We start from the raw sequence: 14,200 nt of genomic DNA, 5'->3' as shown, positions 1-14,200 counted from the left end.
GTGAGAATATTTTTTCAGGTAACATTTGGCTTAAAACAGTGCAAAAACTCCTCCAAATGAATGAAAACTCAAAAAGCACCACTACCTGATCCAAACAAACCCTAGAATCTTTACTACTTCCAAACACCTCAGTTTTTATCAGCAGATCTGCTCAAAATGGCAACTGGAAATGGTGTGATATCATTTCTAGTTGCCATTTTGAGAGGGATTACAGAGGAAAATGGAAGTATTTGCCTGTCCCTGGTTTAGGCACTTATATCATCTCTGCAGGTGTGCATTTGTGTAGATCACCATGTTGACGCCTTCTCCAACAGTATCCTCGTGGCAACTTCATATGACAAGCACTTTATAAAGAACAATTGGGTTATTTTTCCCTGAGCTGATCACTTATTTTGTCCACAAATACTATTTATTAATTTTATACAAGTTGGTTAAGATAAAATATGAAATGGTATTACCTTATATGCCCCATACGTGGCCATTGCACAGATCAGAATCATGAGAAGAGAAATTGCTGTGGCAATGCACATATCTGGAAAAAAAAATGAGTCACAGGTAGAGATATAATTAATATATGCAAACTCTGATAAAACAGGACATTGCAACACACTGAGATAGCCAAAAATGGTTAAGAATGTGACTGAAAGAGCAAAAAACTCAACATTTTAACCTTTTCCATTTTTGTATTTTGTGCAGAAAGCCTTGTATTTTGCTGAAAACCCTATTGTTAATTTTGTTTAAAAAATTACAGGTTTTGAGATATCAAATGTGCAAAATGCCATAAACTGGCCCAGCAAGGAAGACTTGGAATTTTTCATTCTCACTTTATCCCTGTATTAAAGGTAGGGGTGATAGTTTGTTATACAGTCAGACTTCCATATCCATATCCACAAATTCAACCTGGAAAATACAGCTGGAAAATATATTTCAAAAAAGCAAGCCTTGATTTTTTCCATGTCATATAAAGGATACCATTTTTCTACACCACTGTATTTAATGGCATTTAAGCATCCACAGATTTCAGTATCCATGGAGGGAGAGTCCTGGAATCCAAACACAGCAGATACCAAGAGCCCATTGCATAACAAATCCGTAATATTCCATAATATTCCCAAAGTTCTTAATTACTGCAACAAAAACCTTGGAATTTAAACAACTAAAATGGGAGAGAAATGGGCAGTGACAGATTAATTTATCCAGGAGGAAGCTTGGAGTACTTAGCCTTTAAGTCTGGGTATGAACCTATGCATTCAAGGGGAACAGAATTCAAGTCACGATCTCCTTTTTTCCCTGTATATCTTCATCTTTGATATCTCTTATGAATGAGAAAGACAATACAATATTCTCCATGCTGGGAATAAATATTCCCAATAAATTTAGCCACTCCGGCAGGTGGGCAAGGGTTTAAGTACCTTTTTGATGAGACCATTGCCAATTTGCTATGGAAAGATGTTGAGATTTACAATATTCAGAAATGGGAAAAAGTAAAAATAACATACATATTGTCCCATTTCTAGCCATAAGTACATGGTGAGCTTTTGTTTTCAGATGTCTGCTATTACACTATGTGTGTCCATGTGCCTTCCAGCTGCCTGTCAACTTATGGTGACCCCCAAGAGTTTCACGAGAGTTTTCTTAGGTAAGGAATGCTCAGAGGTTGTTTTGCTGGTTCCTTCCTCTAAAATAGAGCCTACAGCATCTGGTATTCAAAGTGGTCCACGTGGACCCCCAGGGGTCAATGGGAGACTCGACGGGGGTCTATGGGGGTCTAATCTTCACATTTTTTGACAAGTTTGGGGAATATGGTAGAAATGTAGCAGCAGGGGGTCCACCGAAACCAGTAAAATTTTGAAAGTGGTCTACGAGAAAAAAAAGTTTGGGAACCTCTTAATAACCAAAGCTCACCCTGCTTAACTTCCAAGATCAGACAGGATCTGGAGCCTTTAGGATATTTAAGGACCCTACTCTCCATTATATTATCAACCCTAAAATCTTCAAAGTAGCATGGAAGATTGTTCTTGGTTTTGAATGAAAGTATTCAAAACCTGAATTGTAACTGCTCTGTTAAGCAAAATGTGTTTAAATAAGTGGCCCGGTACAGACTGGTGCTATGCGTTGGCCTGGGGCTGAAATTAGGGCTCAGGAGAGCAGAGTGTCTGCACGCTCCCGAGCCCTACTTTGCTGTCCGGGCACCTTGTGCACTGCGTCCAAACAGCATGGCGCACAAGGGGGGGGGTCATCATGGCATGCAAGCACGCCAATGGCACCCATTCTGCAGTGCAAAAAAGCCCCTTTTCAAGGTTTCTTTTTCTGCTGTGCGCAGGCCATGCCATGTGGTTGCCATGGCCTGGTTCTGGGGCAGAAAGGAATGGCGTTTTGCTGCTCCCTTCTGCCCATCTGTTGAGTTCCCATGCCTATATCACTGGGCACAGGAATTTCCTTTAAAAAGATTCTTCCTCTTGCTGCCAAAAGTATGCAAGAACTGGCCTTGGACAACATTTCATCTCATAATAAACTGAATGAGACGTAGTTAATTCTCCTTCAGTTTAGATAACTTTAGCACTCTTCTAACGCATGAGCAGCCTCTGCTGGAGGACTGGAGACTATGTTCCTTGCTTTGAAATTATGTGTCCAACTGTTCCAAGACATGCAGAACTCTTGACTCAGAACCACAAAGACCTCTGGCCAGAGTAGGATCTACATCACAGCCAGGAAAAGTCATACGTATTCCAAACACCACATGCAGTGCTGTACAGAGGGAGGGGGTGTAAAGTTCAAATGAACTCCAGTTTGTTATGGGTGAAGTGATTCTTTGAACATGGTCCAAAATACACTGCAGCAATAATCCAGTTTGAGACTGCTTTAACTGCCCTGGTTCAGTGCTAGGGAATCCTGGGAATTGTACTTTATTGTAGCACCAGAGCTCTCTAACAGAGAAGGTTAAATATCTCACAAAATTAAAGTTCTCAGAATTTTAAAATTAAAGTTCTCAGACCCATGAAAGCTGATGCTTTGAACACAAATGTTGAGCTCCCATCTTTTAAAGATTAAAGCCTAAGCCAGTTATGATACTGTCACAATACTCTTTTGGCAAAAGACTCAAAGCAAGACGCTTCAGCCAAAAACAGCATTATGACACTATTATTTTTCTGGGCTCTGTGTACACAGGCTTGGAGCAAGTAAAGGCAGACAGATGCCCTAAAAGGAAAAAGCCAAGATTCCCAAACTGAACTAAATAAATTCGTATTGGAAAAGTACTGGAAAGTAACAGGAATTATATCACTAGAAAAGTTTCACAAGGGATATGACATTAGTAATGTATCTAGCTGTAGAGTGTGTCAACAAAAACTGAAGCCTTGCGGCATTCTCAAATCTGGCAGATGTGTTGGACTACAGTTACCATCATACTGCACCACATAAGCATTCAAGGGAGAAGGAAAGGACAACATGATAAGAGGAAATCTTGAACCACTAAAATATTTTATTTACAATAGCTTTGGCAGAAAATCACAATAATAACACACGTGGTTAAAAGACATGTGGTTAAAACATGCACAATTGAGATTAAAAAAGGATTTGAAAATACAGTATTAAATCCATTAAAAACCTTACTATAGACCTCTTAAAAAGCCCTTCTCTTGTTCAATACCAGTTCCCAAAGTCTTGCTGGAAAAGAAAGGTCTTAACCTGTCACTGAAAAGACAACAGAGAGAGAACAGTCTAGTTTCCCTAGAGAGGGACTTCTAAAGTGAAGCCACCACAGAGGTGTTCTTCTACATTCCCATTCAGTGGTGTCACTAGGGTTGATGCCATCTGGTGCAGTAACTCATGGTGTCACCCTCTCATTGGCCTCCTCCCATAATACACCATACATAATCCTTTGTAGCTAATGTTACTCATAAACATAATTCCCGAATATCACTGAACATTATAGCAATAGTTGTGCCACAAACAACTAGCAAAATTAAAATTATATCCTTAAATTACAACAACATAAATAAATTATACACACAGCCTTAATATACAGTATTGACATTTACATAGTTTTATGTGGTGAAAATGAAAATTTGGTAAAATGTGACATTTTAAAAGAAAATTTAAGAAGAGTAAAAAAATTGTAATAATCCTGAGGCCTCTCCTTTCTCTACCCACTGAGCTTCATACCAACTGAGCTCCAGCTTTTCAAAGACATGTGGGCAAATGCCACAGTCCAAGGCAGATGTCTGGGGAGCAGTGGTATAACTCTCCCTTAGAGTGTCACCTGGTGCAGCCTGTCTCCATCCCAATGATGCCCCAGTTCCCACCAACTGTGTCTGGGAAGGTGATAGGTTAAAAAGAAGTGCCTCTCATCATGATCTTGGTTGCTTTGCACAAAAAACAGCCTTTTCTGTGCCATAAACAATTCTTTTCTGCACAGAAAAACTAACTTTATTTGTGGAAACATTACTTTCTGTGCAAGAAAAAACTGATTCCTGCATAGAAAATGCTGCAATTGGGGTCATTCCATGCAAAATGTTAGCCCCTCAAGAGGGCCACACCTTCCACCAAATGTTCCCTTTTTTTTTGTAGAAGTGAACAGAAGTCACTTTCTGTTTCAAAAAAGGTCTTCCCTGCATAGAAATTGGCCCAAGGGGCCTGCAAAATATGGTGAAAATGCACCCCATGCCCTCTAGAAGATATATGGGGGCATTTTGAATTTTATTCAAAAGAAACTTTTAAAAAATGTTTTTAACAACCCTCTGGGGAACCCTAGGGGACTGCATAAATAGCAACAGCAATAGCAGGTACATTTCTGTACCACTTATCAGTGAACTAACACTCCCTAAGCAGTTTACAATGTGTAAGCCAATTGGCCTCAACAAGCTGGGTACTCATTTTACCAGCCTATGATGGAAGGCTGAGTGGACCCTGGAGCCCTGCCTGGGATCGAACTCACAACTTTGTGGCTGCATTTAACCACTGCGCCAACAGGGCTCCTCTAGCATGTAGTCAATGGGACACACTTTGCCCACCTCTGCCCTGTAGTCTAACCACAGTTTTAGAATCAGAAACAATGGTAAACTGCAAGTATTTGAAAACATAAGCAATAAGTCTTCACCTTCTCCTGATAGTAACTCTGGAAAAGTGAGAGAAACACATGAGCCCAAGGCTCGTGCATGTAAGCAGTACATTTCAATCAGGTTGCTATACTATATATGTATGCATGTGCCTTCATATCAATTATTATCTTATGGCAATCTCACAGATTTCATAGGGCTGTCTTAATAAAGGGATATTCAGAGGTGGTTTTGCCAGTTCCTTCCTCCAAAATACAGTCTACACAACCTAGTCATTATTGGCAGTCTCCCATCCAAGTACAAACCAGAGCTGACCCTGCTTAGCTTCAAGATCAGACAGGATTGGGTGCCTTTAGGGTATTTTACATACCCATTGCCATACTACCAAGCTATAATTCTAATATAAACCTCTGCTGACTGCTATATAAAACCTAGAACAACTTCAATTATCTAGATTAATCTATGATAACAGTCAGTTTAATAACTCAGTTGCAGTAGGTATCATATTTAATGAATATTTATATGTCAAAAAGATTTTTCAGATATTTTTGTGTGAACAAATGTGAAGCCGAGGCCTCAAAGTGCAGTCTTGGCACAATACCAGCTCAGTTAAATTGGGACCAGGTTATACATTACCAATGACATGATATATACTTACTGGCATCATCCATAAATTCAAAGTCACCTCCTAATTCAGCAGATGTTAAATGGTATTGGCCAGGGTCTGTCAAGGCGCTCAGTATAATCAGTAGTACCACTGCATTGATGATCTAGGCATGGAAAGAAACAGAAGATCAGTGACCATAGCTATTTTGAGATTACCTGCTATCAGCATTTAATGAAAATGACCAGACTAAAATAATATTTCACCTTCTTATATCACAAGAATGGTCTTAATTATAATTTTCTCCAGTCTTCGCCCATACTCAATAACTACACCTTCTCATTTTGGGTGCAAGGGTAAACATACAGAAAATCCAATGACCTCATGGTTAATTATAATCCACAATGTCCCAGATAAAATGTGCAATATCTGGATTTTGGAAGCATGACAGGTTCTTCCCATAGGTCAGGGAGGACCAGTCCACCATCAGACAGAGAAAGGAGGCTGCCTTGGGCAGCAGATTTGGAGTGTTACTAGAAAGGCACAAAGCTATTAATTATTTCATTTGCTGTTGTTGTATTTTTACTATCAGAGAAGGAGAGAGATGTTTGTAAAATGTTCAACTGATATGCTAAAATAACTTGGCTAGTCCTGTCCCCTCATGTCCTCTGTGGACATTTACTCCAGTCATCCAGGACTAGGTTGGCAACTGTCAGCCAGAGGACTTTTTCTTCAGCCACCCCTGACTATGGATTGACCTGCCTGAAGAGATTCAACAGCTGACTACACTGTCCAAATTTAAAACAGCACTGAAGACTAGTCTCTTATGGCAGGCTTATCCAGATAATTTTTAAATTATGCATTTTAAATATGGATTTAGAATGTGTATGTCTTATTTGTCCTTTTAAACTGTTGCATGTTTTAATTAATGTGTTTTGTGTATTTGTTGTTGTTCCCCATCTTGATCCATGGGGAGAGGTGGGTAAGAAATGATGATGATGATGATGATGATGATGATGATGATGATGATGATGATGACGACGACCCAACTCACCCAGCAAAGGAAGCAATTTGAGGTACAACTGTGCTTCCATGTCAAAATAGAAGAGCATATTGTCTGATATGACCCCAAAATAGAGAAAACTGGCATCTATTTAGTTGGTGTCCACAATTTCACCTTTATTATACATCTCTTTTGCTGTTCTGCAACCACTGGGCTGGTTCATGGACAGAACAGAGGTTCCGTCACATTGCACAATTATAGACCACTAATCCACTTTTATTTGACATGGCAGCATCCTATGGAATCCTGGGCTTTGTACTTTGTTGAGGCAGTAAAACTCTCTAACTGAGAATTATAAACACCCCTCTCTAATCTGCAAATGAGATCCAGTGTGGTATAATGGACTGAGTGTTGGACTAGAATTCCTGGAGACAAAGTTCTGAACCCCTGTTTAGCCACGGAAACCCATGCATCTGCGGAAGTAGACTGAAGTCTATGAAAGCTCATGTTGCCAACTTCTTTATTTCACTTAGTCTCAAAGGTGCTACAAGATCTCGCTACATACAGTTGCATATAGGCTATTGATTTGAACACAGGAGCAGAGTATATTTGCTTTGGCCCTTCCTTCACGAGGAGTGAATCTCCATTTAATCACATCTCTCTGCCTACCTGCAACTGGGAAAAGGCCTCAAACAGCAAATTCCAGAATCCAGAAGTGATTAGATCATCAATTCCAGTTTTGGGAAATGACCAGGAGGGGGAAGTGATGGCTGGAGATACCTGGTCCTCCTTGGCTGCTGATATTTGGATTAATATATGATGAAGAAGGGGTGGGAGCTGGAGGATTATATGCAAGTTAATGCTAAAAAGATGCTGAAATCTGGATGCTGAAAGGACAACATCTGTAAGGATGAAATAAGAGATGTGCAGAATCTACATTAGACTTGTCAGTGGTGTCAGCACTGTGGAAACCATGTCACTTTAACTCCAAATTTTAGAGAACTTTTAGCTTGGAAACATTTCTTGGTCTGATAGTTTTGTCTTCTAATAGTGAATACCAAATCTCTTACTAAGTATTTTAGTGCAACTAAATAAAAGTATCTTTTTACATCCTTTTCCTATTGTTCCCTTATTTGTATGTTGTTGCTGAATGTGAATATGGACTGACATAGGAGCACATTTACCCAAACAACCAAGAAATGCTGGGATCTTTTGCAGAAGCATGACATCCATGCAAGAGATGATATGTTGTGCTAATCTAAAATCAGGAAATTAGCTCACTGACAAAGATAGAGGTTGAATTCTACCACAGAATTTTACAGGCAAAAAAGAGAGAAATGACTACTGTAAACTAATCAATAACAGGAAAGTAGCTATATGGAGCCCAGAATCATTCTGGAAAAGGAAAGGGAAATCAGATGGCAGTGAGTGACAGTTGAGTGATCAGGTGACAGTGAGTGACCGCGGGGATCTGAAACCACTCTGGGCATTAGTCCAGACCTTAATGTAGCAATTCAATGTGCTGAACCTATTTGGGAGATATTTATTTAATATGCAGCCTTTCTCCCAAAGTTAAAACCCTACAGCAGAGTCACTGTCTGACTGACATGAAAACCACCAGCTGCCATGGTCAAGTGGCTATAATCCAGACACTTCACTCTGTAGCCATCCATTAAAAACAACAACACACTATTTTTAAAATTTGAGGAAAGAGAATGCTGACAAGTGCAATAAGAGAGGTATCGGTGGCACAGTGGTGTTTGGTGGCAAAATGTTGGAACCTTAGACTGTAAGTTAGAATTTGCTGCCCACAGAATGTGGTGATGGCCACCAATTTTAATGGTTTTAAAAGTGGATTAAGCAAATACATAAAGCTATTAAGATCTGTTAGTCATGGGGGCTACATGTTATCACCAGAAGCAACATTCCTCTCAGTAGCAGTTAGTGGGGACGACTGGTGGGAGAGATTTACTGCCTTCATGATGGTGGCCTTTCCAGAGACACCACCTGTATACCCACATGGGAAACAGAATAGGCCTTTGATATGATCCAGCATGACTTCTCTGAAGTCTTTATCCTAAGAATGTCTGGTTCATGTTGACTCTGCTTTATGCAGGGTGACCAGATGTCCTCCTTTTCCAGGATATGTCCAACATTCCCACCCTCTGCCCAGGAAGAATTTCAAAATGTCTTCCATTTTGACCATGACTCAGAAGCATGAAATTACATTTGTAGTAGCATTTTTAGCTTCTAATTTATAATGTCAAACATTTTTCTTGAATGTCTTGCATTTTATGGTGCTTTGTCCACCTTTCTGGTCACCCTGGTTTCATGTTGACTCTTTTTCAACCTGTCTATAAACACAGGTGGACTTTTGTCAGTCATAATACTAGACAGAAATAAAAGTCACCTCTATTCACACAAGGCTATTCATACTCCTTCCATAATCCTGCCCCTTTAGATGACATAAACCCCTATTTATAGTTTAATGCAGCTCTAGGAAGCTAAACGATGGGCTGCCGGGGGGAGGGATAATAATCCTAATTGAGATTCTTGTGTACATTTCCAGTTCACAGGCTACTAATCTGGGGGATGCTGATGAGCTGGAAGAGATCTCATCTTGTGCTGTTGCCAGGCAACCATAAGTGTGCCAATCTGCGAGTGAAGAGGCCTGGCGAGACCAACCAGCACCAACTCGCCCACGCTAGTAGGCTGATAGCTATGGGCCAAGGGCTGGCTCCCATGCCAGGGTGATCTTGCCCACATGTGTTCCCACTGCCATAGGACACTCAAACAACATGTGAGGGCAACAGGGTCATTCCTCTACAACGCTACAGACAGAGGACTAAAGAGTCATAAGGCTCAGGGGACATGACCTTTGCCTATAGTGCCTATATACTGTACTATCTTTCTGTTACTTTACTCTGAAGGGATGTCCTATTGAGGATGGAGGATGGAACAATGGATGCAAGGTACAGGAAAAGTGATTCCACCTCAACATTAGGAGGAACCTCCTGACAGTAAGAGCTGTTTGACATCAGAAGATGCTCCCTTGGAGAATGCTGGAGTCTCCTCCTTTGGAGGTTTTTAAACAGAGGCTGGTTCTCTCAGGGGTGCTTTGTTGTTTCCTGCATGGCATGGGGTTGGACTGGATGCTTCTTGTGATCTCTTCCAACTCTATGATTCTATGATTCTACTTCTGGACATAAATGCTTATTCTCCCAGCCAAGCTCACTTCTAGTTTGAGTACTCAAATTGGGGGAGGAGGAGGGAAGCACTGAGAACAGGATGTGATGATGAAGAGTATAGTAAGCTGCAAGAAGGGGCAATTTTAGTATCCCCATCCCACATCTCTTTCACTTTGAGGACTTGATCTCCCTTCCATGTTTAGTTTAGGATTGCAGCAATCATGCACTTAAGCAAATGCAGCCTGCTGTGTCACTAAAAATGACTTTTTATGTCATTCCACTATTTTGTTCCTCATGCAAAGATAAATAATTCCTGTTGCCTTCTCCCCAATGCAGGAGACAACTAATATTTGTCTGCTGTATTCTCTGCATATTTGAATGTCCTGAATTATTCTTGGGAAATTATTCTTTAGAAATAAATCTATTTAGTGCATTAAAAATGGTTTTCTGCACACAAAAAATATTTTCTCCATAGAAAACTTGTTTCCTGAGTTCTGAACAGTGTTTTCTGCACATTGTGTACAGGTAACACATTTTCTGTGAGAAAACATTTGTGTGTGTGTGTGAAAAACACATTCATGTATTGTTCAGCAAAATAATTCCATGAAACACTTTTGAGACATTTGAATATTGGAAGGAAATTGAATTATTTTTTTTTATTACTCTATTACTCTTCCCAACTTTTGGGAAACCCATTTTTCAAATAAGAAATGAAAAATTCAGAATATTAAATTATTTCCATCTTCAGTTGTCACTTGTAAGAACCCTAAGCAAGAATCTCAGACTAAATCAGTTCTACTTTAAGAGGGAGCCACACATAGCTTACAGTTAGCATATCTGCTAAAACTGCCAGTCTCTAGAGGGATTCTACACTGGCACATCATATAGTCCAGGAACAGTAATTTATAGATATAGAGAAAAGCATTCCCCCAGTCCCCAAAATATACAAGAAATCTCAAAGGAGGAAAGAAATGAAAAATTCCCAAGAACAGAAATAGCAGAGACAAGCAAATAAGCAAACCAACAAGACGACGGCATTAGCCCATAACAGATTAAAGGAGTGTGACTGACCCAAAGCATGCGGAGTATTCTGTCTGCATGCTAGGCAAAATAAGGTGACTCTTTGCTGTGGTTACATAAAGGATAAAGCCTGAGTAAATCACTTAGCATGTAGTTCAGCAGTTCTGCTCCTCTGCTGCACAGTGCTTACGTTAGAAATCTGAAACTAAGAACACATCTCCTAAGTCTCACCAAGGCATGGGATATACAAAGTGAAAGGAAATTTCAGATGTCTTTTTCAGGTCTGGCTGATCAAACTTACATGACTTTACAGAAAAATGAAAGGAAGACAAAACCAACCAACCAATCAACAAACAAAAAACAAGTAGATTCTAGCTGGGATTGAAAGTTGACAAAATAAGCCTAGAGTCTAAATACTAAGAACAATTCTTTTCCAACTGCTTCTCACTACAGACAAATACACAAAGTTGCATACATCATTCTCACAAACAATAAACACAGATAGTGGATATTGATAGAAATAAAGTCAAGGAGGGACACTAAGTACCAGGAGTCGGAATCAGAATACCTGGGAGAACAATTATGAAATGCCATTTTTTAACAATCCCCATGGAAGGGCATGTAATCTCAAAAGCTATCGAATGAGATCTGTGCCTATCTAGTAGCCACTAGGGTTGCCACATTCTGCCTGCTCAAATCTGGGCATTTAACATGCATATTATGAAAATTATTTTACTTATACAATTTTTTCTAATTTACATAATAATGTAAGTTCAGCCAGTTACAAGTTAACTTTCTGCATTTGCACTGTTATGTAAATTACATTTTTTTCCTTCCACTATGTTTCAACATTCATACATTCTGTACATTTCTGTATCATTCTGTAAATTTTATCATTTTACAATTACAACTGGTTTAAGAGAACCAGAACAGATTAATGTTTAAAGTCCTGCATTTGGAACGGGGAGACCCAAGTTCAAATCTCTGCTCGGTTGTGGAATTTACTATGTAACCATGGGCTACCACTTTCTCACAATAAACCTGCCTTATAGACCCCATGCTTTTTATAGTCAACCATGCTTCTTATAACCAGGAATACCAGGTTAATCTAAATGAATATACGTCTCCAAGACCTGATGAACTACATCTAAGAGAATTAAAAGAATTGGCAAATGTAATATCGGAGCCATTGACAATAATCTTTGAGAACTCCTGGAGATCAGGAGGAGGGCAAACATTGTCCCTATCTTCAAAAAGGGGAAAAAAGAGGATCCCAACAATTATTGTCCAGTTAGGAAAGATTCTAGAGCAGATAATTAAACAAAGAGTCTGTGAACATCTAGAAGGCAATGCCATAATCACAAAGAGTCAACATGGGTTTCAGAGAAAGATGTCATGCCAGACAAATCTGATCTCTTTCTTTGATAAAATTACCAGCTTGGCAGATTAAGGGAATGCTGTGGATATAGTACAGTTGGTCCTCCTTATACACAGATTTTTTATACACGGATTCAAGCATCCATGGCTTGAAAATATTCTAAAAAAGTATAAATTTCAAGTATTAAACCTTGATTTTTCCATATTATATAAGGGTCACCATTTTGCTATGCCACTGTATTTAAGGGGACTTGAGCATACACGAATTTTGTTATTCACGGGGGTTCCTGGAACCAAACCCCAGCAGATAACTAGGGTCCACTGTATATCTTGATTTCAGTAAGGCCTTTGACAAGGTTTCCCATGACATTCTTGCAAACAAGCTTGTAAAATGTGGGCTAGACAAGGTAACTGTTACATGGATTTGTAACTGGTTGACTGGACGAACCCAAAGGGTGCTCAGCAATGGCTCCTCTTCATCCTGGAGAGACGTGACCAGTGGGGTCCCACAGGGGTCTGTCCTGGGCCCAGTGTTATTCAATATCTTTATTATTGACTTGGATGACAGTATTGATATACTTATCAAATTTGCAGATGACACCAAATTAGGAGGAGTAGCTAATGCCCCAGAGGATAGGATCAAAATTCAAAATGGCCTGAATAGACTAGAAAGCTGGGCCAAAGCTAACAAAATGAAATTCAACACGGAGAAATGTAAGATACTGCAATTAGGGCGGGAAAATGAAATGTACATATATAGGATGGGGGGCACCTGGCTTAAAATTGGAGTTGCCTTTAGGGGACTGTTTTAATTGTTTTTTTCAAGCTTTTTTTTTTAAAGTGTTAATTATTTTTAAGCACAATTCCTGCTTGTTTTTCTATTTATCCTACATTGGTTCAGGAGTCACAATGGGAGGAGATGCAAATAATTTTAAATAATACTAATTAAATAATATGATTCACTGTTTCCATGGAACATACCCATCAACTTTCTGCTTCAACAATATTTTTCGGTAATATTTTAACAGTGTATTACATTCCTGCAATAAACAATTATGGAGGTTTTTTTATGGAGGTTTTTTTTCTAAAAAACAGTCAATACCCACACTACCACTCTCCTCCCTTCTACTCCCCCCGCCTCACATCACACATTGCATCCCGTCTCACTTCTTGTACTATCGCTGCTCCACCACTCATTCTCCATTCCTATCCTCCTCCCTCATCTTGCCACATGCTCTCACAATGTGTCCGTTCTTGCATCTTTACTGTGCTGCTTTGCATGGCTGCCCTATCATACCCCACACACTTTCTCTCTTGCAGAGCAATTCACAGAAGAGTGCCACCACATAGTGGACCTATCATTGTCTACACAAGAGCTAAGGCTTATTTTTGTGGGGAATGGAAGCTTGGAAGAGCCACAGCGGGTCATAGCGGTTTGAATGTTGGACTACAACTCTGGAGACTAGGATTCGATTCCCACTTAGCTAGGGAAACCCACTGGGTGACCTTGTCACATCGCTCTCGGCCTCAGGGGAAGGCAATGGCAAAACTCCTCTGACAAATCTTGCCAAGAATAGGGTCACCTATTGTCACCATAAATCAGAATGACTTGAAGGCACACAAACACATATGTACGCGCACACGCGCGCACCACACCAGAAGAATGGAATCTGGGTCTAATGATGGCACTAGGTAGCATGCCAGAACCATGTAAATCTTAGCCAAACCATTCCACTCCAGTGCCATGGAATGCTGACAGTAAAGCTAGAAAAAATGGAAGGGGAGATCAAGAGGGAAATATAAAGACTATTCTGGAAGAGAGCACTGAAGGCTGGCAGCGTGGCTGGCTGGCACCTTGATTTGAAAAACCCTTGTAGGAAACAGCAACAAGTGAAACCTGCTTTGTTTTCAGACATCAGATCAGGGTCAGACGACTATTCTGCTACGCAGC

The 14,200-nt window shown here is 39.9% G+C and overlaps 2 protein-coding genes across 3 annotated transcripts in view; one reads left to right on the top strand and one right to left on the bottom strand.

Moving 5' to 3' along the window:
- The window catches only part of STK3 (serine/threonine kinase 3), an 881,840-nt gene that overhangs the window by 553,143 nt on the left and 314,497 nt on the right, over positions 1–14,200 (top strand). The window lies entirely within an intron of this gene.
- LAPTM4B (lysosomal protein transmembrane 4 beta) overlaps positions 1–14,200 on the bottom strand; it is a 73,972-nt gene that overhangs the window by 31,431 nt on the left and 28,341 nt on the right. Inside the window, exons 2-3 of the mRNA XM_042464948.1 lie at positions 5,716–5,827; positions 459–532 (exon numbers count right to left, since the gene is read on the bottom strand). Of these exons, the coding sequence (XP_042320882.1) occupies positions 459–532; positions 5,716–5,827 (186 nt within the window). The remainder of the gene's footprint in view (positions 1–458; positions 533–5,715; positions 5,828–14,200) is intronic.

The sequence above is a fragment of the Sceloporus undulatus genome, chromosome 4 (genome assembly GCF_019175285.1).
Source record: "Sceloporus undulatus isolate JIND9_A2432 ecotype Alabama chromosome 4, SceUnd_v1.1, whole genome shotgun sequence".
NCBI classification, from domain to species: Eukaryota; Metazoa; Chordata; class Lepidosauria; order Squamata; family Phrynosomatidae; genus Sceloporus; species Sceloporus undulatus.
This window is presented reverse-complemented; position numbering and strand designations above follow the sequence as displayed.